At 52.1% G+C, this 27,546-nt stretch overlaps 7 protein-coding genes across 7 annotated transcripts; 4 read left to right on the forward strand and 3 right to left on the reverse strand.

Annotated features, from left to right (window-relative positions):
* The first annotated feature begins 215 nt into the window (after positions 1-215).
* Positions 216-1,558, forward strand: HD553DRAFT_200217 (putative 60s ribosomal protein l27). Its single transcript, XM_046177093.1, has 4 exons — positions 216-401; positions 504-602; positions 726-793; positions 1,069-1,558. The coding sequence occupies exons 1-4, from the start codon at positions 296-298 to the stop codon at positions 1,408-1,410; spliced, it is 615 nt and encodes a 204-aa protein (XP_046038239.1). The 5' UTR covers positions 216-295; the 3' UTR covers positions 1,411-1,558.
* Positions 1,559-2,241: 683 nt separating this feature from the next.
* Positions 2,242-6,377, forward strand: HD553DRAFT_322969 (uncharacterized protein; the record flags this gene model as incomplete). The annotated part of the gene is made up of 12 exons (XM_046181354.1): positions 2,242-2,365; positions 2,555-2,602; positions 2,667-2,918; positions 3,013-3,069; positions 3,150-3,185; positions 3,268-4,224; positions 4,554-4,562; positions 4,876-4,948; positions 5,024-5,360; positions 5,459-5,759; positions 5,821-6,030; positions 6,100-6,377. The coding sequence occupies 12 exons, from the start codon at positions 2,242-2,244 to the stop codon at positions 6,375-6,377; spliced, it is 2,682 nt and encodes an 893-aa protein (XP_046038240.1).
* Positions 6,378-6,623: 246 nt separating this feature from the next.
* On the reverse strand, positions 6,624-11,626 carry HD553DRAFT_282495 (PXA domain-containing protein). The gene is made up of 6 exons (XM_046178157.1): positions 10,573-11,626; positions 7,973-10,499; positions 7,285-7,907; positions 7,035-7,216; positions 6,857-6,972; positions 6,624-6,787 (listed from the first exon to the last, which is right to left on the reverse strand). Exons 1-6 carry the CDS (start codon positions 11,442-11,444, stop codon positions 6,749-6,751), a joined length of 4,359 nt encoding a protein of 1,452 aa, XP_046038241.1. The 5' UTR covers positions 11,445-11,626; the 3' UTR covers positions 6,624-6,748.
* On the reverse strand, positions 11,623-13,490 carry HD553DRAFT_308308 (putative ploidy maintenance protein). The gene is made up of 6 exons (XM_046179527.1): positions 13,077-13,490; positions 12,714-12,961; positions 12,522-12,615; positions 12,306-12,433; positions 11,765-12,213; positions 11,623-11,681 (listed from the first exon to the last, which is right to left on the reverse strand). The coding sequence occupies exons 1-5, from the start codon at positions 13,100-13,102 to the stop codon at positions 11,942-11,944; spliced, it is 768 nt and encodes a 255-aa protein (XP_046038242.1). The 5' UTR covers positions 13,103-13,490; the 3' UTR covers positions 11,623-11,681; positions 11,765-11,941.
* A 312-nt stretch (positions 13,491-13,802) lies between these two features.
* Positions 13,803-17,666, forward strand: HD553DRAFT_258073 (SacI homology domain-containing protein; the record flags this gene model as incomplete). The annotated part of the gene is made up of 14 exons (XM_046177375.1): positions 13,803-14,070; positions 14,137-14,601; positions 14,680-15,467; positions 15,544-15,554; positions 15,620-15,938; positions 16,006-16,175; positions 16,336-16,416; positions 16,484-16,673; positions 16,708-16,898; positions 16,956-16,980; positions 17,050-17,198; positions 17,325-17,395; positions 17,457-17,482; positions 17,541-17,666. Coding segments are annotated over 14 exons (2,880 nt in total), but the record flags the coding sequence as incomplete, so codon positions are not given.
* A 5,717-nt stretch (positions 17,667-23,383) lies between these two features.
* Positions 23,384-24,593, reverse strand: HD553DRAFT_308312 (60S acidic ribosomal protein P1; the record flags this gene model as incomplete). The annotated part of the gene is made up of 4 exons (XM_046179528.1): positions 24,388-24,593; positions 23,917-23,985; positions 23,509-23,740; positions 23,384-23,423 (listed from the first exon to the last, which is right to left on the reverse strand). The coding sequence occupies exons 1-4, from the start codon at positions 24,388-24,390 to the stop codon at positions 23,386-23,388; spliced, it is 342 nt and encodes a 113-aa protein (XP_046038244.1). The 5' UTR covers positions 24,391-24,593.
* Positions 24,594-24,916: 323 nt separating this feature from the next.
* HD553DRAFT_308315 (ribosomal protein L30, ferredoxin-like fold domain-containing protein) lies at positions 24,917-26,924 on the forward strand. The gene is made up of 5 exons (XM_046179529.1): positions 24,917-25,104; positions 25,680-25,846; positions 25,933-26,070; positions 26,206-26,429; positions 26,513-26,924. Exons 1-5 carry the CDS (start codon positions 24,979-24,981, stop codon positions 26,608-26,610), a joined length of 753 nt encoding a protein of 250 aa, XP_046038245.1. The 5' UTR covers positions 24,917-24,978; the 3' UTR covers positions 26,611-26,924.
* Positions 26,925-27,546: the final 622 nt, after the last annotated feature.

Here is a 27,546-nt window from a genome sequence, read left to right on the forward strand (position 1 = left end):
AGGAGGTCGAGGTGATCAGGTCGTCGATGCCGTAAGCGGAGTGGGTGAGTGATACCGTCATCATGTCACCCATACACTTTTTTAAGGAGATCGACCTCTTTGCCTTCTCACGCGCCCGCGACGTGTGTCGTGACCCTGGCTGTTAGCGACCTCTAGCTATCTAGGCCTTTAAACTTCGAATTCTCGGGGACGTCTTTAAATTCATTTCGCTTCGAACAAAATCCATATCACCCCACAAGCAATCCAACTACTCCTAATAGCTTCAGATCAAGTCGCACAAGTACTCTTAGTCGGGATGTCAGCTTTATTTCGTTCGATGACGGCCATCCGGTCGAGCCTGTGGGCTGGACCTTCTACCACCGGATCTCTCCGAGCAGACCTTGCCGGTTTCCCAAGCCTTAGTCAGTATACTAATCCCACATCATCACTGCTCTCACGAGATACGTACGATATGAACAAGGATGACATGCTCATGTTGTCTGTCTTGCTTGACGCCTTCGCAGACTCACAACAAGTAAGAACGGCTACGAAACGAGGAGGAGGGTCTTCCAAGAACGGCCGTTCCTCCGCAGGTAGACGGTTGGGAGTCAAGAAGTTTACCGGTCAGTCTTTCAATTCTCAATTCCACGTCGATGGCTTCTATTATACGTGTATACGTTTCTCGGCGTGTCGAACGAGACAGCAGCTAACGGAAAGAAACTTGGCTTGGGTTATTGTTTTTGTAGATCAATACGTACTACCCGGTCAGATTATCGTGCGACAACGAGGGACGCAGTTCCACGCTGGGCAGAACGTGAGCAACATCTTCGTTTTGGTTGTCTGGTATGATCGTTTATGCGTTGCGCTTACGCTGAAAACGAGCAATCGGCTACCTTTCCCCGGACTCGCTCTTCTTCAATCCTGTCAACTTGATCTGTCATGGTCGGCTCGCTTTCTTTTTTGGACGATCAACAAATTATCGACATTGAAAACAACTTCCCCGGATGGATGGTCTTCACGTTGACGTGCATGATATTGTCGTCGACCTCAACCTCGACCACAAACTCGTATCACTTGCATGTACACCAGGTTGGGATCGGCAAAGATCACACCCTCTACGCCCTCCAACCGGGTTACATCAAATTCTACTCCTCCTCCCTCCCCTTCCCGCACCCCTCAACCTCGCCTATCACGTCCGCCCTCTCATCAACCGCCTCGCCAGACTCACCCGACTCTTCCCCATCCGACCAGACCGCCGCGGGGTTCAAACAATCCTTGATAAAACGCCCGAGGGAGAAGAAACAGTACATCGGGGTGGTGAATGCGCGGGAAGAGAGGTTGCCTAGGGATCTGAGTGCGGAGGGACGGGGGAGGGAGAGGCGGTTTTGGGGTGTCGAGCGGGCAGGGCAGGAGGCTGAGGTTCAGATTTAGGACTTGGGGAGGGGAGCACGGTGTATCATATCACTACAGCATGGATCGGGTTCGATGGTCGATTCGATGCACACACATGAAACCTGGAATGGTATGATGAGCGCGGATTGATGTAAAGAGAAGAAGGGTTGAGGCGTATCAGCGCGATAATGTTCAATCGCACAATCAATCTTGTTACAAGCCTATCACCTGAAGGGGGAAAGGGTAGGACGGGCTTTGGCGAGTTCACGTCGGTACAGACGGAGGTTGCTTGCGCTGCTTGCCAATCCTCGTCCTCGTGCAGGTAGACTGAAGCTCATAGCGTGAGATGTACTGGCTGAAGAGGATGCCAATCAGTCATTTCGAATGTTGTTACGAATCGACAGTGCAGGCGAATAAACAAGGGGGAATTCGAGCTGTTGAGACCTGCCCGAGACCTGCGGGGCGAGATGGAGGCGCGCAAGCGCGATTCGTTTCGACGTGAAACCGATACGATGAATGATGCGTTGACGCACAAAGGAGTCCGACGATCTGATGAGAGGCTGTGTATGAACCAGTGCAACAGGTTTATGCTTCTCGCTACATGTTTGACGCCGGACGGAGAGGGCGGGGGGGGGGGGGGGGGGGGGGTTGACTTTGCCACTGGCGGCAAAAGAATTGGATGAAGAAAGGAAGGCCTACAGATTGATTCGAGAAGCAGCTGAGGGTACAAAATAAATACGCAGAAAGCGAGAGGAAGCAGATATCGTTGCAGCGTCATCGAAATCGTCACACTCTTACTCCCAGTTCCGAAGATAGTAGAATTCACTCTCATTCACTTGTTTTACCTGCCGTATAACAAAGCTACACCATATGTCGCTATCCATCGACCTCTCAGAAGTGCTGACGGATGAAGAGATTCAGCTGTTGAGTCGACCATTAGGAGGGCAGGAGGAGCCTTTCGACTGGCAACGTTTATGGGATACTAAGGGTGTTGGTCTGTCTGGGAAAGTCTGCCAGTGCCATCGCACCTACCTAGAGAGAGCAGGGGATGAATGTACTGAAGAAGTGCAACAATTTCGTCATTCCATTTTCTCTACATGGTTAGAAGTGGAAATGAGGAACATGATATTATCGGATAGGACGAGCGTGAAAGCTACTACTTTCAACAATGGTTGCTTTGCAGACTGGCAGTACGACGCTTATGCCTGTAGAGGTGCTTGGTGGATTGGAGGTATGTAATGTCAGTCACCATGCCATAGCGCTCTTGCTCGTTGACAATATCAAATGAAGCATAGCCAGGGATCGTGACCATCTAGAAGAAAGCGAAGCACGCCTCCGCGCTGACTGGATCAACCGGATTGCTAAGCGACGAGCTCGTTCGACAGGTCAGGGAAGACAAATTGAAATCGAAAGGTGTAGAAAGACGAGAGACAGGAGAAAAGAGCAGGGAAAGCTGCAAAGACCAGCAACATACTCACAACTTGAACTGAGCTCCTTACAACTTTCAGGCAACAGCAATGAAGCTACAAGTGCAGAGGACACTATAGGTCAGTCATCTGTGCAGCCCGTACATATGGTCTAAAATCATTAACATATACTAACGTCTTCCACTCAATTGTGTCCTCGCTCGATGTTCTGCAGACGCATGGGTTGGGAACACCATCAGCTCGATATCTAGCAGCAACTCTTTCACGACTGGTATGTCCAAGACAGCCCTCACGTTAAACGGTACCTGCAGTTGGCTTGGAGCTGATATTTCTGCCACTATGACGTGAAAGACTCATTTGGCCGGGTCACTGCAATGCAACAAAGGGGTGAGCATCTCTTGACAGTGATCATAGGCTTCAACTTTCTTTCTGACATATCACGCCGTCCAATGGTATCGTATACCTTCAGAAGAGTGTCTGTTGGAAGAGCAAGACATAGAAAAGCTCAAAAGACCAGTGCTACAGAAATCACAAACTGCCCCCTTCCGGTGGCAAATTTACTCATTTCCGCAAGCCACTTTCAGCCGTGGCAACTACAAGTTTTGTTCTTGTGGTCATGACTACTACCTCAAAGCTCCGCCATCATGCCTCGACAATATTGAGAAGGAAAGACACAAGATAATCCATGGTTGGGTTACAAGGCAAATGTGTCAGGAGATGCCCTGGCTCCGAAATCCCATTGCCGCTCATCTCATTTCGACGTTTATTGCAAGAAACGGCCAATGTTGGACAGAACGCTATGATACGAGCGGGGAGCGCCGCAAACACAATAATAGACTAGCCAACAGGACACTACGCAAGAAACAACCGACAAGGGAAACCCATATTGAGCCGGCTGAATCACGGGGACAGAAGAGACAGACCGGTGTCCTATCGATATCGTCGCAGTCCAACAAAGATCTTCTAGACCCACAGGAGAACGGAACGTCCTCTATGATACTATTGGAGCTGTCCAGAGACCAAGAAGAGACAGTCCCGTTCCCGCTTTTTGGGACGAATGAAGAAAGGGCTTTTGAATCACAGAATGATGATTTTTCTGCTATCTACCCTATGTCGGCCTCTTATGCTCTATTGCAAAACACTGAAAATGGGCCAGTACCCCAAAATTGGGCTCTTCAGTCCTACGATGCTGCTGCCACAGCACCTATACTTTCGTGTTCACAGCCTACAGACGTAGGTGAAGTAATGCTACCGGAACCAGACATGTCTGTACCAAGTCAACGCTATCATACCGAAAGTCAATGGGTGGGATCTTTGGATCCGTCCCTGCACTGCTCCACTGAACGTCCTGTATCCACGGTCGAGGCTTTGCATCCAGAGTCTCACCGATCGCGCTTACCCTCCAGTGGATCAATAGCTCAAGCAGGTGTGCCGGCCATCACCCAGATACAAGAGCCGCATAATCATTTTGGGCCATTGGATCAGTGGGTCCTCCCTGATACTTCTGCTGAGTGGGACGATTACAATAGCTTGATGAACTGGACTCCAGAGATATGATAGCAACCGCAGTGGACGCAACCTCGTAATTTAGTGATCTTCCACCTGCTTACGGATGGTTCCCCGCTCTCACAGCTGTGTATAACGATGATCCTTGTTACAATGTATGTGAACGATTGTATCAAACACGATCGATGAAAGAATGATCATACTTGTTAAAATACGGCTGTTCATAATTGATACGAAGCATGCCCACAGGGGGGAAACGTGAGGCCCGAGCGAGAAGATTGTGTCGGCGAGATACTGGCTTATAACGAACACATCGCCAACAGAATCCCTCGCAGGGCTCTCAGTCCAGACAATGACCTTATACTCCAGTAGGAGATGGTCAACCAATCGAGCCGATCCGCACGAGAATCTCTTCTGGCTACACCTCGTTTCTGTCTACTTTCGTGCCAGCGGTGCTGGAACGCGGCTTGTGACGGCGGATCACTTTCGGATCAAGATTAGAGCATGAACATGAAACAAGGTGTATGAGGTCAATGTCGAATCATACATGTTCACCGGAACCACGATATAGTCGGTAACCTGTTTGGAAGAACTAGCTTAACAATCGATCCATATCGATTGATATGGAGAAATGGCGTCATAAGGTAAGCATCAGCTGAGTAGGCCGGCAGCAAAGCGGCTTCATTATCTTCTGCTTGGCTTCCAGCCTTCGCATACAGGATGTATATCTGGATTTGCGAGGTCGCTTTATGCATGCTAGTACGGTCATTCCAAAGCGTTGAGAAGCAAAACGACGCGGCCCAGTTCCCGCGTGTTTCACTTGGTGAAAGGAAGGCGGCACCGATCCCAAGGAAGCGCGAGTCCAAGCTTCTCAAGCTCGCTGGGAGGATTGACTACAGTCTGCGTTCTGACTTCTTATACTTTATCAATGTTATCGACATGTCTTACACATATGAGCATCTTCGAAGATCGCCATGCCTTCCCTCCATCCCCCCTCGAGTCCCCCGCCTTCCTCCGCCACCATGTCAAAGCAGAGAACTTCCGTACAGCCGAGCGGTATGTGGACAGCGTCTCAGCCATCCACTCGAGAACCTGTCTAAGTACAGGCCCCTTTGTTCCCCATCCTTCGACCTCTAGGCATATTTTTCGACCAGGTAGTTGATAAGCTGCTTGAAAGACCGGCACGCGATGATAACGGCAGGAAATTTCCCTTCAAAAACTTTCTGTTATACCGAGATCACAAGCCAAACTTCGAGGTCTGCCGTGATTGTTGTGTCAATTGGTGGGAACCAGCAGGGAAGGGTTGTCGTGACGAGGTCAAGCTGTTCAGGCATAAGCATCTAAGCAAACTTGTCGAGATAGAAATGCGTAAAGAATTTCCTGACCTAGAGACTCTGCCGCACCTTTATGTACCGTTCGTTCAGAATCGCGGAGAGGACTGGGTGGTCCAAAAAGGTGAGCCTGCGGTGCGATCCAAGCTTTGAAATATCCACTGAGTAGCACATCGAATCGCAAGGACGGCTCATTCCTTCTCAGGAGCAGAAAATGGCACGTCAGCATGACTTCAACATATTTCAGAGAAAACAACGGCAACGTATTCGCGACTCTAAGCTTGCCGAAAGCTTGGACCCTTCGATGACAGAGACTGACGAGTCAAGTCAATTTGGAGTCTCTCCCTCGAGCTCAGAAGGGACGAAACCGTCTTACGGCCAGGTATTCATCTGCGGTAAGTCCTGGTTTAGAAGTTCCCAGCTCCAACCGTCAACACATCTGACATAGACAAAGAACTCTCTAGGGCTACCTTCATCTGCTATCGACAAAGCCTGGACTGGCAGTGATGCAAACCTCACAACGTTGAGTGCACTATGTTCTCCCAAATCCTCCGACACCGGCAATACCTCGACCCTATCCCAGTCGTCACCAGCAGACTTTCATTCCGATCTGTCATTTGGCCATCTTACCGCCCAGACGACCGCATCATCTCAAACAGCGATAGCGGAAGATCCTGATCCGGAAGCAAGGGAGTGGTCTCTGAAAGTCACCGAACATCCTTGGCTGGGGGGTCTGGTCTAGTATGCCGCCGGAAAGCTTCGGTAGCTAGAGACCGTTCGTATGCCGGAAGACGTCATGGCGAGAATCAGGATACAGGCACAGGTCCGAGACAGTTGCTTCATTGCTATGCTTTATACAACTGCGATCCCATATGCAAGAGGATTGAGCAGCGGCCGTACGAGAGCGAGACTGGCTGAAGGCAAAATGGTGGCGAGATTATTTAGAAGGGACGAGTCTGCCTCGACACCCTAGTCGGCAGCGAAAGTCTGTGGGTACCACATAATAGGCACGGATCCATGGATACAGCATTAAGGGTATAATGGGTGTTGTGAGATACAAAGTCGATGTCGTTGATGCAGTCGTGAAATTGTCATAATTCGCAGCGAAGTCAACTACTCGGTAGTCTCACCATCTAGCAGTGCTGCAAAGATCTGAAATGACCAAGACGCGCTGATCAATGTCAATGAAACTCCGGTATGAAGCTCGCTCACCCCGCTCACCTCGTCTAGAATAGTTAATACGATGTGCAGATTCAATAACCTGATTTGCATTGCCCCAAAGACCTGTCGAGCCGCTCTCTGTGCGTTATGTCGTCCAATCATATTCGCAGCGACATCTAGATCGATCACACTCAGCTTCACGCTCGCACGTAGAATTGGTAGGCATTCTGGAACTTGCCTGGGATGAATGCTTGGATCTTGCGGCCTGCATTGAGTTTCGATTTGGATTTCTCGGCGGCTGTCCTCGGCTTGGTTGACGGCCGACGAATTCCCTCTTCCCACAAGGAGTTCTGAAACGCCGCGAGGTAATGCCCAAATGATGTTTCAGAAGTGGCTGTTCTGATCCCGTCGCGTACTTTTCTGGTGACGGCAGAGCGAAGACGTGAGCGGCTCCGCTCAAACTCATGCGGAACAGGCAGAGGACTTGCCGTTCGATTGTACTGCCCAATAGCTGTTGTATGACAATCACAAGAGCTTGCTTTCTTAACCAGTCGCCGTTCTTCAGGCCAAAGACTTCCACCATGAAGTCAGTGATTGGGGTCGTGAAACTCGTTTCTTCAACGATGGCTTGTGGCTGTGTCGGTTCGTGTCGGTCGAGGTCTTGATCTCGTACCGAAGTGTGGGGTTGGACGCTCGGGAATGGGAATGCGTCCTTCTCGTCAGAGCCGACACCTTGTGCAGGTGTCCTCAAGGCACGCAAGGCATATGGACTGAGAACCGAATTGCCGAGCTCGAGTCCATAGTTGCCTATCTGAGCGACACCCGCATCCCAGGCCTCTGCCATGTCCACCGCTTGTCTATTCAGCTTTTCCGCCATGACGTCGATCATGGAAGGTTTCAGGAAGATGTCGTCTAGCGATGACGTGACCTGATTATACAGGGTCTGGACCAGGTTTGGCGAGGCTAGCCCTGAATCCATACCTTGAACGGAACTCGCGGTTCCGGTCGGAGTTGATTGAGATTTCACTGCACCCGACAGACCCAAACGACTCTGAGACAAGAAAATCTTCAGAGCGGGATGGCCGCAAGCTGCCGGAATTTGAAGGAGACCCTGCGTAGGAAAGCAAAACATGTCAACAAGCCATCTTTCCAGAGATCGCTTTACGAACGGCTCACCCGCATATACCGCTCGAGCGCGACCCTCCGACCCTCAACGAAAGTGTCAGTCAATGTCGGTAGCAGCTTCTTCGACGGCACGTCCAAGTTCCTAGCCTTGAGTTCTGGTCCGACCGCCGGGGAAGCCTTGAGCGCATGTTGCAGATCCCAGAATTCGTTGTATCGCCTAGCGACGGCCCATCCTTGCAACAATTCCCCCTCGATCGAATGCTGCTGGATCTCTACCACGTAACGAACGATCTGTTTGCCAGCCTCTTCTGCCAGAACAGTTGCATTGGGTATCGTCAACTTTGTTCTTTCGGAATCCAACCGATAGTCGATCTCTTGCTGTTCGTACTGCATCTTTCGGAACCGAGTAGCCCTGAGTTCCCGGCGGAGATCGCTTTGAGATCTCAATAGAAGCTGCAATTCGCTTTCTTTCCCTGTCAAGTCGGCCGTCCTGATCATCTGGTCAAGTATCAAATCTTGCTCGTCTAGTTTGGCGAGTAGCTCTCCGAGTCGCGCAATCTCCAAGCTCAGCCGAGTGTCTAATACTGTCAAGGGTGTTACGTCTGACGAGACGTGTTTCTCTAGCGAAGAGAACACTGGAACCGAGCTAGACGTCGCTGATCTGAACAAGTCGCCAGATATCGGCGCGTCTTCGGAGCTATCAAACATCTTGCGAGGCCTCGCCGCGGGATGAGGAGCTAGTAAACTGCGACTACGGCTTTCCATACTCGCTCGGGAGCCAGTCTCTCCTACGAATTGGCGATTGCCTGAATGCAGATCGGGAGACATCGAATCCGTCGGTACCGCCCCGAGCGGATCCCAATGATCTTCCGAGTTGGCGACGTCCAAACTACCGATTGACCTGGGGTATATGTTACTGTCCATACTAGCTCGGGGTCGAGTTTCCTCGGCGATAGGTATCCCCCGAGACTGATCGTCGCGATCGATGATAGATGTGAGAGCGGCCTGGATGGCCTCCATCCGTTGGATCTGTACGTATTCGTCGTCTTGCTCTGAAGGGACTCTTCCAGTTTCCGGCGATAATTCCATCTTGTCATCGTCCTCGGTAGCGAAAAGAGCTGATCGACCACCGTTTACATCCGGCGTCTCATCGCCGATGAGAAAGCCGAGAGCATGAAGTGACTGCGATGGTGTGGGCGTCGGACTGATAGCCCCATTCCCACTGCGACTCGAAAGTCCGATCGACCAAGACCTGACTCGAGGCAGTTCTCTGGGCTGAGTCAAAGGAGACGGACCGTCATCTGCTTTGCCTGCCCTGGGTTGAAACGAGGCTAGAGCACGACGGGAACGCGCAGCCACAGGCGTGGCAGGACTGTGCGGTCCCGTCCCACCTTTAGACTTGTTGCCTCCGAAGCCCAATTGATTGAGCCATCTCGATTGACTAGAGGTATTCGGCAAAGGAGATGCAGAACTGATCGGCGATAAAGACCCTTGGCGCAGCATTGCCGATGCGCTCTCTGGCGGGTTCGATATCGCTTCCGAAGACCTTGATCCGAGCTGGACCACCCGAGACCCTTTTTTCGCCGCCTTGTTCAGATCAATCACCGCTTTACGGTAGAGGTCTGTCTGCCTAAACTCCGGAAAGTGGTCTTCCAACATCGCAGAGTAGATGTCGCGTTGAGCTCGGAACGTGGCCTTCCTGGCTTGATCGAGTAGCACAGGAGATAAGCTCGGCTCTGAAGATTCGCCTGTCGCTCCCGCTCGTATGCTCTCGAACAGTTTGCTACGCAATGGCACCGCATCGGTCACCGTAGCGGGATCCAGGAACATTGCCCAAATCATCGACACGTCCTCCCGCATGGTATTCAGCCCCGCTTCATCTAGTCGCTGCATTGACGAGGACAGTCTGGAATAGACCAGCTGCTCATCGTCGTCAGACGAGTCGACCTCTTCCAACGGGTTCTTGAAACTCTCCACGGTGAGCCAGAATTGAACCAATCGGGCCTGCTTCCTTCGGTCCATGAATTCCATATAAAAGCTCAGCGGCGAGGGGTTCGTGAGTATATCCCTCAACGACGGAGCCAGCGGGGTCCCCGAAGCGTCTACCTGACCTTCGTCTCCCCGCCCACTATGATCAGCCGTAGGTGAAGTTCCCGACAACTTCCCAATCTTCCTGTCCACTTTTCTCTTGGCAGATTCCAACCGAAGCAGGTAGGCCTCCATTTGCTTAGCCTTTGCCATCGACTCTTTGTCTTTGTTCTTCCCAACCTCTCTCGTCGGCTCTACAGACAACCTCGCCTGCACCTGCCTGATCTCGCGTTCAACATCGTTCCTCAACCTCTTGGCTTCGGTGATATTCTGTATCTTGCTGATACTTTTGAGGAAAACATCGAACGATCGACTGTCCGTGTTCATCGAGATCGAAGCCGATTGTCGAGCTCTGGTAGCTCTCGGAGTTCTAACGGGTGAGGAGGGATCTGCAGAGGTCATGGCGGGCATCGAAGTTCGTTGACGAATGGTCGCGGCTGGCTGAGAAGCAGCGCTCTCTAAAGCTGCCCGTAGCTGGTTCACTTGTTGTCTATCAAATCATACGGTCTCAGCGTTCAGCTCGACTCTGGTATAGAGCAAGAGTATATATATCGGTGACTTACCTCTCCTGCATATGCTTATCAGCCTGCTGGTCCAACATCCTATTCCAGAAATCCGGATCCGCCAGCATCTCCACGATCGGCAACAAGATCGTACACGTGATGACCTCTCGTGCGATGATCATGACCGTCTCGCTCCCCCTCTCTTCCGAGGGCAAGACCACCTTTAACAGTAGCTCAACCTTGCGCTTCAGGTGAGATTCTACGCTGGGCATCGGGTTGGCCAGAGCTGGTGCCGGCAGAGCTGGATGGAGTGGTGTCTTTCTGTGTGATTGTAAGATCGGGGCAGGGTTTACTGTTGCCTGCGAAGAAGATGTTGATCGGGTGGTAGGGAAGAGGAAAGGTTCTACCTGTCGATACGCCTGCATGTGCGAGGTCATATGAGGTAGGATCTTGGCGACCAGTAAGTGCGGGATATCCAGCTTTTCAAACTTTTCCTCGAATCGCTCTACGGAGGATAGGATTGTCTTGTCCAGAGCTTTCGGGAAAGTGGGCGAGGAAGAGATCCGAGAGTACCAGGGGAGAATGAAGTCTTGATGAACCAGACGCAAGACGTTCCGTAATAAAGCCTTCGTGGAATGGTTGTCGCTGATGCTCATTTCGCCCAAAGTATCCTGAGAATCTTCCCTAATGGTATCCCACTTGATAGTATCCCTGCGCCGTCTCGAACGAACAGGTCGTAGAGCACCGTGCTTGGCGAGAGCTTCATCATACCACCACCTCAACCCTACGCTGATCGCCAACACCCCTATTCCTGCAATCACCAGCCAGATCGGCGCGAAGATGACGACCAACCAGAACGGCATCATCGTTGCAGTCTTCCATAGGACTGCGAATAGTCCTACAAGTGCAGCGATCTTGCCGAAGCCCGACATCTCGATCGAGTAATGACGGTCGTCCGTTGTGCTGATGTCATTCAACGTTGCATGCTCGTCGGCGATTCCCGTAGATCGTCGTAAGGCGAGGTTATGACCATGTCCCGACGGCTAAAGTCACAAGTACCTATACACTAATTGATAGCCGTCCAGATCAATTGATGTCGACTGTTGAATGCGATAAGACCTGGCAGATGTCATAGGCCTCATAGGATTGATCAATCCAGGAGTACGGAGTAGGTGATGATGATGCCCGGTCTCTCGGCGGCGCTGGTTCGCGGTGGAAACAAGACAAACTAAACAAATCTCCCACCCTCAGGAGAACCCTCTGCCGTGGTACTTCGAGATCAGACTCAAAGGTGTCGAATGCCTAGAGATAAGGTCCGGAAAGACCGATCTTGGAGGACAACCACATGGTATACAGCTTCCATTTCCGTGCCAACAAATCGATACACATAGCTCAACAGTCCGCGCCGCCGGTCTTGACATCTCCCCGCTCAACCCTCCAAGGTCCCCATCTCGCCCCACCTATCACAAAGCAAAGCGACCCCGCCACCTCCCTTCCTCAGATCCTTCAAGTCTACGGCATCCACCAGATCGTATTCTTTCCCGAAAGCGACGTAGTGCGCGAACAACGAGTTCCAATGCGCCTCGAGGGAGAGGTGGAGGATGTCGGTGAAATGGGCGTGGTAGATGTGAGAAAAGATGCGGAAGAGTTGTTTGTAGATGTGTTTGGCCGTGCTAGGGAAGGAAGGGGCAAAGTCTCGTCCTGGAAGCCAATATCATGATTTATATGCATGCGGTGTCAGTCCGAAGACCTTCGTTTTCGGGTGTGATCTCAATGCTCGATGCAATGCTCACCGCTCTTGGTAGGGAAAACACCTTCATCATCGATCAACCTCTGCACCCAGCTCATCACGTAATCGATATAAGTCGGCGCGGGGAGGGAGACGGGTCGCTTGTTCTGATCCGGCCAGGTAAAGTTCAACCTGTTTGGTCACGCACAAAAGGGAACGATATGAGCTCGGTATGACCTTTCAGCACAAGAAAAGGAGGCGGGGAGGAGGAAGGGCGTACTCTTTCGCAGCGCCCATCTTGCTGCACGTCTGGACGGTACAGAATTCCGAGACGACATCGTAAAAGTGGTTCAAGTTCTGATAAAAGTCAAAGACTGTCCCCGCGAATCATTCATACCGACAGTTCCGTAAATCAGCTCGTCTCCATCTCAACATCTCGCTCGGAAAACAGCAGTCCGAACGCAAAACTAACTGTTGATAGCCACCCACTCGTTCACATCCACATACTTGGGCGGAGCGACGATCGTCTTGAAGCTCCCCTTGACAAGAGCGGCCTTGACGAACGGTTGACAGAGGTACAACGGCTTCTCTTCGCCCGGGGAAGCAGCGCCTTGCATCTGGCCTTGAGATGGGTTCTGGGACATGGTTTCGTAGTTCGGGCTGGTAGGGGATGTCGATTCTTCGGGGGTCGTGGGGGATCGTTTCGGGGCTCGGAGGCGGCTGTAGGCGTTGCGTGTAAGCCAAGACTGTTATTAGCTTCATCGTCCTCTGGCCATTGAAGGAGATCGCGATCGGGAGACGAGTATACGATACAAGCTCTGAGAGTTTGACTCACCCAATCGAGTTCAAAAACCCAGACATCTGCTCGTCACAAAGGACGATCCGCTGCGTGTAATGCGGTATTACCGATCCAGCTCAGGAGCCTGTGATCAGGATATATCGAATCGAGCTTGTAGGTCTGGTCTTGCTGCAGCTAGTCGATCGAGAGCTGATGATGTATCGTCCAGGTCGTTCCGTACAGATCAGGCTTTGCTAGCAGCTCTAACTGCTGAGTGAGAAGTCCAGCTCTAGTTGTGACACGGCTGATGGGCTTTGTGTTTGATGATGGCCACGCGACGTCGGAATGTGAGAGACAGGCAGGCGAAGATGGGAGGAAGGTCGTCAAAATGTGGTGTCGTATCGTATCTTTGTGTTCGTGACCACGTCCCCGGATCGTCTGGTCGTTGTTGGTGATGTCTGGAGCCAGCTGCTAATTGCTCGAATTGCTATTGTCCTTGAAGGTGGTTGTTCGAGGTTGGAGCTCGGTTGATGTGCCAGACGTGGGGAATGAGACGATGCCGTAAGTGAGCGGAAGTATTTTGCGGGGGATGTCGGAAGCATATCTATGCGTTATGGCCGGCACGTGCTGCGTCATCGCATCTTTGAGGATGCGTGAACACCCATGATCTTGCGACCTGTGATTGATACGCTTGAATGGCTCTGATCGCCAGCTGAGCAAGACTCCTATCTCAAGTCTTGCCTATCTCACCTGCTTCTCATCTTCCCCCACACTGGGAACGCCATGTCGTTCCAGCTATACCTCCGCCCACAACCGCGGACCTTCTACCTCTTCTCCTCCACCCATGCTCTCCTATTCAAACAACCGGATCAAGATGAGCTAGAACAGGAATTGAATGAGAACGTCTTCCGAGCAGCAATATCGCGCAAAGAAGGGAACTCGGCCATCGTCGAGTTGTTAAATTTGGAGGATGTCGATCAGCGAGGTCTGATCAAGGTGAACGCAGGGCGTTCTATTGGGGGTCTTCTCGGTCTGCTCAGTCTACCTATCGGTGAGCCTTGCTATCTCTGCACGTATCCCCAAAGCGTCTGCTGAACAATTCGATGAATATACATAGACACAAATGGATCATCAGAAACATTTCTCGTCCTCATCTCATCTTCCCTCACTCTCCCGCCTATCATCCCCCAGACGCATCTGACCCCCTCCAAAGTCCTCTCGGTGGAATTCCACTGTTTAGGTTCTTCCCTGTGGGACGACCCTACTTTAGTCCCACTCGCACCTCAACCCGGGGAAGAAGCGTTCGAGGATGACGGGTATTATCAGTCCGCCTTTGCCTCCTCGAACCTCAATAATGGCAACCCGCGAGACCCATATAACTCCCCGGCGGCAGTGCCACCTCCGCTGAACCCAGCTGAAGGGATCAAGAAGATCTTGTCTACGGGGACCTTTTATTTCGCCACGAATGGCGATTGGGATATGAGCAGGAGTTTGAGGGGGTGGGATTGGAAGCGAATGAAGCGGGAGGTAGAGGGCAAAGGAGAGGGAGAGGGGTGTTTGGATGGGATGGATGAGCGGTTCGGTCAGTCGACTATATGGACCGGGGGAGAAGTCCTGGCCTTGGAATCCTGATGAAAAGTGTTTCTCGTTCCTGTTCTAGTTTGGAACCAAAACATTTTGCAGCCGTTGTTGCACTTCCGTCAATCCCTCTTGCCAATGCAGCGGGCTCATCTAGACGACCAGAAATTCCTCGTCCCCCTCATCCAAGGATTCGCTGGAGCTGTGGCAATCTCACCATCCCGTCTATCTGGCACTCAACAACAGCCACAAACGAGTCTCGCTTTGATCAGTCGACTCGGCTGGAAACGCGCTGGAGCTCGATTCCGGACCCGAGGTGTCGACGATGATGGCAACGTCGCCAACTTTGTCGAGACCGAGACCATTCTCGCTATGGACGACATGGTCATGAGTTTCCTCCAAGTCCGAGGGAGCGTCCCCCTCTTCTGGGAACAAGTGGGCAATCAGACGTTTGCTCAGAAACTCCAGATCACGCGACCTCAAGCGGCGAGCCAACCGGCTTTTGATAAGCATTTCTTGGATCTGATCGACCATTACGGGAGTGTACACTGTATCAACCTCCTAGGACAGGGCGAGAACGAGACGATACTCTCGGACATATACAACGCCCACCTCGTCTCCCTTTCAAATACCTTGAGGGCGTCGGATAGGACCATCAACCCGTTGACCGGGGAGGAAGAAGATCTAGTCACTCTCACACCTTACGATTTCCACGCTAATGTGAGGGTCAGTGGACATGATGTTGTGAAAGAGGACTTTGGCAAGAGGATATCCAGTGTGAGGGATACGCGGGAGAGGTACGGGTGGAACGTGATCGATAGATCTTCGGGGGATATTGTCATGCGCCAGTCTGGTGTCTTTCGAGTCAACGTGAGTGGCAGAGAAGTGGACTTCAGCTAGTTGACAAGGTAGTTGATTATCCGTCTCGAACCGACTCCGTCCTCAGTGTCTGGATTGGTAAGTTGTAGCTTTAGCGCTCATATCTGATGTAGAGAAAAGCTAACATGTCCCCTTGATCACAGCCTGGACAGGACGAACTATGTCGAGGATGTCTTCTCCTCGTTGACTATCTCCAGCTTCCTCGTCTCGCTCGGCCATTCGACCTCGTCGGCATACTCGACAACCGCCGCCATCCTCTCTGCTCATCGAGGATTGTGGGCGGACAATGGGGACGCCCTGTCGAAAATCTACGCGGGTACTGGAGCACTCAACACGAGTGTCACAAGAAGTGGGAAACGGAGCTTCGCCAGTCTAATCAGCGATGCCAGTAAGAGCGTGGGGAGGGCGATTCAGGCGACGTTCAATGATTCGGACAAGCAGGCCTCGATCGAGCTGTTCCTGGTAAGCCAATAACGAAGCGGAGCTTGGTAACCACATGAGACTAAGCGACATATCTTGCGCTTTTCAGGGCATCATGGCCGGACAAAAGCCTGTCCGAGTTTACGATCCGATCTCAGATTCGATCCAGGCCGCTCTGACATCGAGACTTTCCGAATACTCTAGTCCCAAGGAAGTTTCCATCTTTACCGGGACTTGGAACTTGTGCGGGAGGGCCTTGAGCGGAGACCTGGAGGATTGGTTGTTCCCGGAAGGTGAGTTGACCGATCCGATAGGATAATCTACTTGGCTGATCAGTAAAACCTGTCGGATTGATGAATTTCAGGCCAGAAATCGTAAGATGCCCCCACTATGCACGGACCGAGGCATGCTGTTGATCGATATTTCTCGTCCGCTCTAGCTACGATCTGTATTCGATCGCCTTCCAGGAACTTGTTCCATTGAATGCGCAGCAGATACTACAGACCGATCCCGCGGCGAGGTGAGCAGGAAACATCCAGCTGAACGGAGTGGAGACGGTGCTTACGTCCGTCCTGTTCGCCTGCCAGACGCAAATGCGAATCCGTTCTTTCCGCGACTTTCGAACGTCATGCTGGCAAGGACGCATACGTCCTGCTGCGAAGCGAACAGCTGGTTGGGACCGCCATTTTCGTCTACGTCAAGGCCGACTTGCTATCGTCCATCACCCGGGTTGAAGGCGCTTCCAGAAAGGCAAGTGCTGCTTGTCGCACTGGATCGGTAGCAACTTGTGGCTTATCCTATTGGCGTATAGACCGGCTTGCGCGGAATGTCCGGGAACAAGGGTGGTTGCGGTATCCGCCTGGATCTACATGATACACCTTTATGTCTCATGACGTGTCATTTGGCGGCCGGCCACACCAATGTCGCAGAACGTAATGCGGACTTCCATACTATCAACAACGGGTTGGCATTTCAGAGGGGAAGAACGATCGCTGATCACGAGTGAGCACTCAGCACTATGAACCGGATTGCCTGGAAGCTAAAAATCGTTCCCTTTAGTGTGATAATCTGGGCGGCTGATTGCGTGAGCAGGGCTATCAGATAGTAGTTCTGACATTGCCAGCTCATATCGCTTCCTTCCTGATATCGCCAGAATTATCGTCTCAACCTGTCAAATGAAGAAGTCCGGACAGCTATTGACGGGAGGGACTTCCAGCAGCTGTGGGAAGCCGATCAGCTTCGCTTGTCTATGGTGCATAAAGACGCTTTCGCTGGATATATCGAGGCTCAGATCGCTTTTCCGTGAGTTATATGGCGGATGTAGGTTCATGTCATGATACTGACCGGTTCCGTCACCACTCTTGTAGACCGACCTACAAATAGTAGGTCCGCTTTCTTGCGTTCAGAGAGATGGGTGGCTGATACGAGCATGCGTCTTAGCGATGTCGGCACCGATGATTACGATACGAGCGAGAAACAGCGCATTCCTGCTTGGACAGGTTAGTGATCACCCATAGTGTCTGCATGGATTACCCGAGCTGACATTCGCCGTAACCTCAGACCGAATTTTATGGCAAGGAAAACTGGTGAGCTCTTTTGGATATGCTCGACTTCAAGTCTGAAAGCTCAACCGCTTTGCAACAGCTCGAGAACAGGGACTATACCATTGCGAACATCAAAACCTCCGACCATCGTCCGGTTTACGCTACTTTCGACTTGACGGTCCATATCGTCAACGAGGCCAAGAAACAAAAGATCGTGGATGAGCTGAACAAAAGACTAGAAGGCAAATCAGTAACGATACGACCCTCATCGAATGTCAAGCCTTCAACGCCTGTCAAGCGAGCCCCTCCAAGTGTCCCCGACAGGACGAAAAAGACTCCTGTAGAGCCAGACTTGATCTCTCTTGACCCGGCACCTCCAGCCAAAGGTAAAAGACATTACAGGATGTGAACCAGGATCCGTCCACAGCTGATCTCTTACTGTGTTCCAGCGGCTCCTCCACCCCGGCCACCCAAACCTTCAACTCTACAATCTCAACGTGAGTATCCCGAACGCTGGCACTCTGCCCTAGCGCTTTTGTGCTAATGGTGCGTAAGAACTGCCGCGATCCAGAACGTGTGCCATCCTCCTCGTCACTAGTCTCGACCACCACCGAGGACGACTATGTCCGGGTAGCTTCGCTAAAGCCAATCAAAGCCACTCCTCCGCCTCAACGGAGCCCAGCGCAGACTGGCTCTGCAGCAGTGTTGCCGCCTCCTCGTCGTCAGGTCCCAGCGTCCACTGTCACGGCCTCGAATGCGAGCGCAGTGTACCCTGCAGTTCCTCCCTTCCCGCGATTCCCTTCTGGCTCCGCAACGCGTCAATCCAGCGTGTCCAGCCTGGCTTCCAATTTCTCTACCCTTTCCGACAAGATGGCCAAGACGAACATCGGATCTCAGGCCAGCGGTCTACTCAATGCAGCACGGTCAGCTGCTTCTAACGGTAATGCCGTCCCAAAGTTTGTACCCAATCTTCCTTCCGGCCAAGGTGACTCGAGGCGAGTCCCGCCACCGCTTCCAGGTCGAGCTACAGCTAGTAAGGAGTAAGCGGGAACCGTCTGTGTCTTCAATCAGCCTGATTAATCTCAGATTGACGACTTGAAATACAGTACACGATCTTGATATGACGGTACCGCCCCATCTCCGGGTCTCTCTGCAAGACCTTTTGAAGTGCAGTGACTTGCCAGGGGTCTTGCGAGACGCAATACAATCGAGCCTCCAAGGGTCCCCGGGATATATGCTAGAAGAAACCGATACGAACGATACAAACGACCAAAAGAATGACAATGACGACCCTAACGACGACACTGTGACCGACGAAGAAGAATACATCAGCAGACAAATATTATCGGATATCGCGAAATGGTCGCGGTCTGACGAAGGATCCGCATCAATGAACCGCCATCGTCTGGGTGCGTGGATGGGGGCACTACTCGCTTCGAATTCGAGATATTGACCGGAAACACGCATTCAGATCCCTCCGACTATCAGCTCATTTCTCTCCTCTCCGGGACCAAGACCCGAACGACACGTGCACAGGAACGCTTGATCGCCGCGAACCCCGACTTGGTCAGTCAAAGCTGATCTTTCATTCGATATTTGCCCACTGACTCTGACGCTACCACGCAGGATCACAACCTTTTGCCCTCGCACCTGCTCGAAGCAAAGAACAAGACTAACTTGACTTTCGGCCAGGAATACCACTCGATACGAAAAGAGCTCGCTGCAGCCGCCAACGTGTTGTTCTCGGTTGGTGGTGTGGGAGGAGCTGTCTTTGTGGTGGCTAAAACTTCGGCGGGGTTGCGCCCAGAAAAGGTGCGGCGATAACGAGCTTCTTTCGGAAGCAGGGACCGTGACTGATACTCTGTCCTTCCGTATTGCATCGTCAAGGCGATTCTGTTGGCATTCTTGGCAGCATTGATCGTGGCGTTTGCAGAAGTCTGGCTCTATATCGCGCAAGCCAAGCGCGTCGAGAGGGCTCGGGAAGTGGCGGAACGACTTGGTGAGGGTGACAAGGCAGAGATGAAAGCCGTCATCGAGGGAGGGGAGGCGGAGAATTCAATCGACAGGCTCGTGCCTGAGGAGACGGATCGAACAACGAAAGAGGTGTCCTCGGAGGAGATTCTGCTGGGGCAAACGGAAGGGGTAACGCAAACCAGTCGTGAGCTAGCGAATGTACGATTGCGTCGACGACCTGTCGCAGGACAGGATTAGTCTGTTCAAGGTACAAATGCTGAGGGTCAAGGTGCATGATAAACTCGAGCAATGGGTGATCAGGCGACAGACAAGAACTCTATTAAAGCCTCACGCGCGTGCGCGAGTTCTGTTGCCTGTCGCTTAACCATAATTGAGCAGTCGCGCAGTCGTATAGTTAAGGTAGGGGTTCGGCAAGATCGAGAGGCGACCGCCTTGATGACCTTGAACTTGCAGGTAAATAGTCTGTCCTGAGCAGCATTAGAAAAAAAAAACTCATATACTTAGTAGGCTTTGGGGGCAGTGAGAGTCCGACTTCGTCATATCATCAAAGTTGATGTAAGGTATGCACGATACAACACAAAAAGATGTGACGGTACAAGTTCACAGACTGACTCGTGAGTGATTTCGACCCCAAGCCAGGTTGCAACAGTTGTATTGCTTTCTGCTATATCTGCTAGCAACCTCGTGAAGCACACATATCGCGTATCGCGCCGCGTTCAGCTGATCAGCTGATCAACAGGCTTCTCCCATCCTTTCCTTTGTTGTTAAGATAGCATGCCCATTGGTCGAGAGTACACCCGGTTGCCAGGGGGTCTTTATATCTATCTATACAGTAGTTTAGCATGTCCCTATCAACGTGACGAAACGACTGATGCCACTGAGCAACCGATCTTTTCGCCGAGGAGAAACCATTCAGCTGCGAGCGATGTCCGCACTCGACTTGTCTGTAGACCCTCTGAGTGCAATTTTGGATACGGCCTCGTCCGGGTATTTGCCGTACATGTACGAGCCATCCGCGAACTCATTCGTATCTGTAGAACCTTTCCTTGTAAAGGGGCAATCATGGGCGGTCGCACCGGAAGGCGTCCGGACTGGGCCTAGCAACATCTATGAGCCCGATCGAGCCGCCAGTTCCAAAACCCACTACAGCCAACCAGGCGGGAATCTGCACACGTCCCCTGAAAATCCTGAGTCGCTCGTCGGACACCCAGTATCACCCTCTTTATCTGGCCATCAGCCGGCAGAATATCCATGCCACCTAATGGTACCTGATTACGCCGAATGGAATATGCAGACATACCGAGAGCAGTATTCCAACGTGGACCCATCTCTCTCTGGTTTCCCAGACGGCGCCTTTCCTCACCTGGCCCCTTCAATGATGTTCATGCAAGGCCCTCCGCCACCCTCGGCCAGCTATCCGTCATACGGACTATCGGCTCATTCAGAACCTTCTTTTTGCACGGAAGCGTCGGGATACGTTCAGCCAATCGCACCTTTCAGTCCCTTCGATTTTTCACTTCTACAGGATCAGAACGCTTCCCGAGGTGATAGTGCTTTCCCTAGAGGTCAAGCAGGTTACCCGGCACTTCGAGGTACGGCTAAGCAAGAGCATCAGCGCAATTACCTAGGTTCGTCTGCAGCATACTCCAATGACTTGGCACTTGTCAATGCAAGGGATATGGTGGGCAGCGCGTCGAGCTTGAGCAACAAGCGAGCTCATCTTAGTGAGTGATCTATATACTACCTCTAAATCGCCCAGTCAGGCTAGAACCCTGATTGGTACACATATTGATATCTAAATCTCCCGGTACCAGCTGATATCAAACAGCGTCAGGCGGAACAAGATGCGCAGGTACTAGTTTCAGGCTGCTTCGAGTCGATCTTGGGCGCACATGAAATGTTTCCAAGTAACGATCAGTATAACGGAGAGTTTCCACCTGCAATCCCTGACGGATCATCGCAGAGAACACGATCGTTTCCCGAATCTTCTTTACCGGCCACAGAGTCTTTGAATTCTGCCATAGTAGATTCCCCTGCCCGAGAAATGTCCCTGTGGTCAGGAGCGATCAAGGTCTTAAGGGACAGCCAATCGAAATTGTGGAGCTCAAGCTTCAAGTGTCGCAAATGTAATGAATTGAATTGGTTCGACCCAGATGACCAGCGCTGCTCAGCACAAATCCATAGAATCTACCACAGTGCTGCAGTCGACATCGTAGCGGACAACCTAGAAAATGTTCTCGGATGGCCGCGAGGCACATGGAACGTAGATGCTACGAGCTCGAAGATGGAAAGCTTCCACATCTGGATGTACGTCAATCGGGATAGATACCGGTCGCGTCGAGATGAGCCCGGGAATGCTCTTATCAACCGGAAGGATTACCAAGTACGTCTGGGGAAAATGTTGACGAATAGAAGTTGGAGGAAGAAGCGCCGAGCCGAGAGCAAGAACAGTGAAGGAACCAGTCTAAGCGTATCCGAACTAACGCCGACTGTCGAGAGTACGGTCCCAGAAGCGGGTCCTATTCATGTGGGATGGTCTTCGGATCAGATTGAGGCTTTCCGAGAGAAGTTGATCGAATGGATGAGGACAGCACCCCAAGCAGACTTGCACAAACGCCACGACTGTAACTCGTGCCCGGAAATGCTATGGTATCACCCTGGCAGCTGTGAAGATCAATCCCACAGCGTTTACAATAGTGCTGCGATTGTCGTGGTGAGGGAATACCTTGAGAGGAACGGATACGGCGGGATCGACGTGGAAGACCGCCATATACGGCAATACTTGAAGAACAACACATGCCGTCTGGATATGTCGCAAGTCCGCCAGAGTCAGTTGGCTGTGCTCGCGCAACGGCGCTATAAAGCGAAAAAGAAAGGAAAAGGTCCATCGCATTCGCGACGCTGATACACGGGCATTCGCGCTTTGTTGTAGAAGACCGGTCTCCTTTAGTCTGTATCGTAGGGTAATCGTATATGCAAATGTAAATTTGATAATAGATGGTGACTTGTCCTTTACCAGATCGAGTGAGCTAACAGGTCGATCCACTCTCCTCTAATCCACGGAAATCACATTGCGGCGAGTGTCCACGGGAGACTGTCATGCGCTTTCGATCTGTCGAGATGCCGTCACTCGATGTCGTCAACAAAGATGCTCTTGAAATGATCGGCCTATTCTTGATGTTTCCATTGAGATTTCAGCTTGTCTTCGTAAAACAAACCCTCTGAGTTCCGGAGGCAATCATTGCCAAGTCGAGTCTGGCATAAGCTCCTCATCCGGCGGTCTGCCGGGCACTTTCTCGACGTCCTCGTTCGCCCACATTTTCGAGGGATTTAGACGCTGCAATACATCAAAGCCTTCATCTTGGCTGCACGGCGAATAGCAAGAAGATACGGAGGACCAGATCGTCGAAGATGAGAACGCGACGAGAAGTCACTAGTCAAAGAATATGCTCGACGTGAAACGCAATATGCACCCGATGTGTGACCTGAAACAGACCTGTTCACGCGCTTCGGGTTGTCGTAGAGCCAAAAGCATCGGGTTCCTACTCGGTCGAAGAAAATCCGCTGGGGACGACATCCTGAAACGCAACCTACACACCCGCCAGAACCACGATGCGCAGTACGACGTGAAGCCGAGGCTTTCTAGCCCACACGGCCAATTCGTCTCAAGAGCAAAAAAATGCTCTGCGAAAAAGAAGGAAACAGGGCTCGGAATATATTCCATCGAGGACCGAAACGAATCTACATCATCTTGACCGTAACATCCATCTCATCCCCGTCAAACAACTAAGCGAGACAGAGACGAGAGGAAAGCCGTAACACGGCGATCGAGCGGGGCCAGAGAGAGAGATGCAGAGAGGTCCATCCTTGATAAAGAGCTTCTTCCGAGGTCCGCTGCTTTTGTGTATATGAGGGGGAGATGGGGGAGAGAAGAGTCGGATCGAGAAATGAGGGGGAATGTTGCGAGATGTTTAGTCGAACAGTCCGAATCCCATGTCGTCGTCGGACTCTACAAGCGTCGAAAACGTCATGATAATCAGCCCACCATCTCGAAAGCGACAGCTGTCCCGAATATCCTTAATTCGTTAACTCACCCTCCTTGGCCTCCTCCTTCTTCTCCTCGGCAGCGGGCTCGGCACCACCGGCAGCGGCACCACCAGCGGCAGCGGCACCGGGACCAGCGGCGGCGGGGGCACCACCACCAGCTCCGATGTTAGAGAGCATGGACTTGACGTCCTTGCCCTCGAGGGCCTTGGCGAGGAGGGAAGCCCAGATGGGCTCGACCTCGACCGAAGCGGCGGAGGTGATGGCGGTGATCTTGTCGGCCTGCGAACGTTTCCGAATGTATTGAATCGAGCGATGGCGAGCAGGGCCACAATCCACCATGCGGACGAGACGGAGACCCCAAAGAAACAGAGAAGACACAAAGGCAAAGATAGAATGTGTTAGCAATCCCGCAATCTCACAATTTCTTCCAGACGCCAAGAAGGGGTAGCACTCACGGTGATTTCGACACCCTCGTCGGCCAAGATCAAGGCGGCGTAAGTAGCAGCGAGCTCAGCAGTGTTAGACTGTAGTGATTATTGAAAGATGAAGGATAAAGTCAGTCAAAGGTTCCTTTTGTGTTTTGTAGTGGATTTGTTTGGGCGAGTTTGTCGGCCGGCTCGATTGACAGAGGGTCGTGTGCGTTGTTTGAAGATGAACAGAGGGGATAGAGGGTTATTCCGTGCAGCTCCGGGGTGACGGGGCAGGTTCAGAGTGTCGCTGACAGAGATTCTCGATAGATGACCGAGATTCGGCTTCGACGGCTCTTTCACTACGCCTCTTGCTGCCATCCCGAGTTGCTACGGGATATCTCCCCCTGTATCCTCTCCAAATCCATCCCTTTGCCCTTCCATCTGCTTGACTTCGGCACAGCACGACTCCTCCCGTCCAACCGATCCAGATCCGACGTTTGCAGCCTGGACGCTCACCATCTTGAAAAAGAGTTTTCCGGAGGTCTAAGAACGAGTCTACGGGTGTTGTCTTGAAAGAGGGGACGAGTGCGAGGTAAGGTCGTGTATATGGACGTTGGTATGATAGAGGTTGATCGATGGTCGAGCGCGGACCGCGACAGACACGCTGAGAGACAGAGGTGACGAGAGTGGAAAGAGCAGAGCAAGGTCAACGTGAAGCAATCACGTGATTGACAATCAATGAAGACTTGTTCGAAATCTGGAAGCGCGAGCCATCGACAACTGTCGACACTTACGTAACTGCCACCGGCCAACCATCGACACGCGCGGGCTGTCATACTCGTCGAGCTTGCACGTTGTCGACGGTTACGTAAGTGTTCACGTAAGCCGTCCTCACATTTGAAAACAACTAGAACACTCTAAGTCCGAGCCAAGTTTTTCTGAGCCGAGTCGCTCAGAGTCTCAGCTCTCGAGACCTCTGAAGCTCAGAGTTTCAACAAACGACCTCGTATCAAGTTCGATCATACCACCTAAACGATCTTGAATCCCTCTCCTTTTTCCGTTCGTCCCTCACCACCACTACCAAAAAAAGAAGACAACATCGCAAGAATGGCCGTCTCCACCACCACCCCTACCGCCGAGCAGGTCGCCGTCCCCGAGACCTTGTTGAAGAAGAGGAGGTCGACCGAGAAGTCGAGGGAGGAGAAGTTGGCCAAGGCTGCCGAGGCTCAGAAGGTTAGTACCGATAGACATATCGTCGAGGAGGATGAGACGTAGCGGGAAGAGGACGGTGCCGGTGGATCTGGGGGAAGCGGGTCGATCAACCGGGAATTGGGGAGAAATTTCCAGGGTCGATCAGCAACCTCGATCTGGTCTACCGCATCTACACTTCGGCTGCCATCGACACCCACCTCCTTTCCCCATCGCTCTACCCATTTCCGTTCGCCTCGCAAACCTCATCACAACCACCGCAATCAAACCACGCAATCGAGAAAAGAGAGACCCACGCGAGACAAAAACAGGATGATGCAAAAAATCGGGCCAACACTCTTGAGCCTCGGATCGGCTAGTCTGTCGTGTACCTGGTAAAAGGGGAGGACGACGATGATGCCTGTTATAGTTAACCATCTTTCGGGACTGACTGTTTTTGAGAAGAATCTTGTGGGGAGATGATGGGGATGATGGGTTGCGGTGTTGCGGCGTGGGGTTGTGGAAGAAGAGGATGATTGCGAGTACGGCAAGCTAACTCGATCGATTCTTGTTCTTATATCTTCCTTCGACGACCCTCGCCCCACCATCACGACGAGCAGAAGCGACAGGCCCAGCGAAAGGTCATCTTCAAGCGTGCCGACCAGTACGTCAAGGAGTACCGAAACAAGGAGAGGGAGGAGATCAGGTTGAAGAGGGAGGCCAGGAAGACCGGTGACTTCTACGTCCCTGCCGAGTCCAAGGTCTACTTTGTCATCAGGATCAAGGGGTGAGTCCGAGGACATCGGAGTAGCGGGCAGAGGAAAGGGAGTTGGCTGACCGTTCGACTTGTGCTCGCCCCGTTCAACCCGGTAGTATCTCCAAGATCGCCCCCAAGCCCCGAAAGATCCTCCAGCTCCTCCGATTGCTCCAGATCAACAACGGTGTCTTTGTCAGGGTCACCAAGGCTACCCAGCAGATGCTTCGTCTCGTCGAACCATACATCACCTACGGGTGAGTAGTCGTTCGGTCCGAAAACCCCACTCTCTCACGAGAGGCGCGGGCGAGTAGGGCAGAGAGCTGATTACATCCATCGACCCCCTACGTCAATTTTCCTCAAACGTCTTTTCGTACCTTCCTCCCCTATAGTGAGCCCAACCTCAAGGCCGTCAAGGAGCTCGTCTACAAGCGAGGTTACGCCAAGATCGCCGGACAGAGGATCCCCTTGCACGACAACTCGGTCATCGAGAAGGCTTTGGGCAAGCACGGCCTCGTCTGCGTCGAGGACTTGGTCCACGAGTTGATCACCTGCGGACCCAACTTCAAGGCCGCCACCACCTTCCTTTACCCCTTCAAGCTCTCCAACCCCAACGGTTAGTCCGCAGAAGTCCGTGTTATTACAGGGGTCATCCGTGCTGACGTCTTTGTGTCTCGTGCTACTTCGCTTGTGCTGCAGGTGGATGGGCCGACCGAAAGTTCACCAACTTCGTCGAGGGAGGTGACGCCGGTAACCGAGGCGAGAACATCTCTGCCCTCCTCCACCGAATGGTTTAAACGTCTCTCGTTTATGCTGTCCATCATATATATTCCATTCCCCCCACCCCCGACACGAGCCGCCTTTTTTTTTTCTTTTTTCGCTGGGGGTCTAAGACTTTCGTGTTGTAGTTGTGTGTGTGTTTTTCGGGGCGTCGTTTCCCTTACGGGATGATGCATCGGTTTTCCCCCATGATGACACGAGGTTTTGCCTTTGGGTTGAGCTTTGAGGTTCAGGTTGAGCGGCGTTCCTTGGAGTCTCGGATGCAACGCTTACAAGGTTGGCTGTGGGGTTTCGCTGTGAAGGCTTGGTTCGGGACGTATGAATTCGCGAGGTGTCAAGGCAGGGTGTTTCAGGCTTCGCGCCTTGTCCTTCTCCTCTAAAGTTTTTGAGCTCGAGTTTCCCTTTTGGCGTGAGGTTGAGTGAGGTTGTTAAATTCGAGAGCGTAAGGGGGAAAGAACACGGTGTAAGATCCCGGCGCCAGGAAGTATGATGGATACAGGCTGAGATGTACATTTTGAAAGCGACAACGACAGAAACTGACGACGACACACAGGTTGGATCCAAGAACGGGAACTGAGCTCGATCAAGCGCTGATTATCGTAGATGTCGGGTCAAAAGTACCCCTTTAGCCTCTTTAAGCGTTACCATCGATCGTCCCTGAGCCATGCGAGCAGAGTATCTCCGCCGAGAGATCAGGTAGATGGGTATCAAAGTCAAGTGAAACATCACCATAAAAGGTTCTAACGTTCACCATGGGGGACTGACTGAGGCCCGAATAAGACCCTCGACGCATGATCACTTGGCTCAATGCCGCCACCTCTCCAGCAGAAGCACTGCGCCGAGCAAACAGTCTATTTGCACTGTTATTGGGTATCGCAAACAGTGGTATCCAAACCTCCTGATGTGTCATCTCTACCGTGTATATGCCAAAGCCGGGATTGACCAGGTCAATC

Source organism: Filobasidium floriforme, assembly GCF_021052385.1.
Source record: "Filobasidium floriforme strain CBS 6241 chromosome Unknown HD553scaffold_6, whole genome shotgun sequence".
NCBI classification, from domain to species: Eukaryota; Fungi; Basidiomycota; class Tremellomycetes; order Filobasidiales; family Filobasidiaceae; genus Filobasidium; species Filobasidium floriforme.

What these genes read in the sequence shown, in the direction of transcription:
- HD553DRAFT_282495 (XM_046178157.1), bottom strand. Translation starts at nt 11,444, where the DNA reads ATGTCGGGCTTCGGCAAGATCGCTGCACTTGTAGGACTATTCGCAGTC. An exon ending in GATAAGCATATGCAGGAGAG is followed by an intron (nt 10,500 to 10,572) that starts GTAAGTCACCGA and finishes ATGATTTGATAG; the next exon opens with ACAACAAGTGAACCAGCTAC. An exon ending in TTGGGCAGTACAATCGAACG is followed by an intron (nt 7,217 to 7,284) that starts GCAAGTCCTCTG and finishes TGCCGTCACCAG; the next exon opens with AAAAGTACGCGACGGGATCA.
- HD553DRAFT_308315 (XM_046179529.1), top strand. Translation starts at nt 24,979, where the DNA reads ATGGCCGTCTCCACCACCACCCCTACCGCCGAGCAGGTCGCCGTCCCC. An exon ending in AGGCTGCCGAGGCTCAGAAG is followed by an intron (nt 25,105 to 25,679) that starts GTTAGTACCGAT and finishes CACGACGAGCAG; the next exon opens with AAGCGACAGGCCCAGCGAAA. An exon ending in CAAGCTCTCCAACCCCAACG is followed by an intron (nt 26,430 to 26,512) that starts GTTAGTCCGCAG and finishes CTTGTGCTGCAG; the next exon opens with GTGGATGGGCCGACCGAAAG.
- HD553DRAFT_200217 (XM_046177093.1), top strand. Translation starts at nt 296, where the DNA reads ATGTCAGCTTTATTTCGTTCGATGACGGCCATCCGGTCGAGCCTGTGG. An exon ending in TGCCGGTTTCCCAAGCCTTA is followed by an intron (nt 402 to 503) that starts GTCAGTATACTA and finishes ACGCCTTCGCAG; the next exon opens with ACTCACAACAAGTAAGAACG. An exon ending in GGGAGTCAAGAAGTTTACCG is followed by an intron (nt 603 to 725) that starts GTCAGTCTTTCA and finishes TTGTTTTTGTAG; the next exon opens with ATCAATACGTACTACCCGGT.
- HD553DRAFT_308308 (XM_046179527.1), bottom strand. Translation starts at nt 13,102, where the DNA reads ATGTCTGGGTTTTTGAACTCGATTGG. An exon ending in CGAGTGGGTGGCTATCAACA is followed by an intron (nt 12,616 to 12,713) that starts GTTAGTTTTGCG and finishes TCGCGGGGACAG; the next exon opens with TCTTTGACTTTTATCAGAAC. An exon ending in TGTTTTCCCTACCAAGAGCG is followed by an intron (nt 12,214 to 12,305) that starts GTGAGCATTGCA and finishes ATTGGCTTCCAG; the next exon opens with GACGAGACTTTGCCCCTTCC.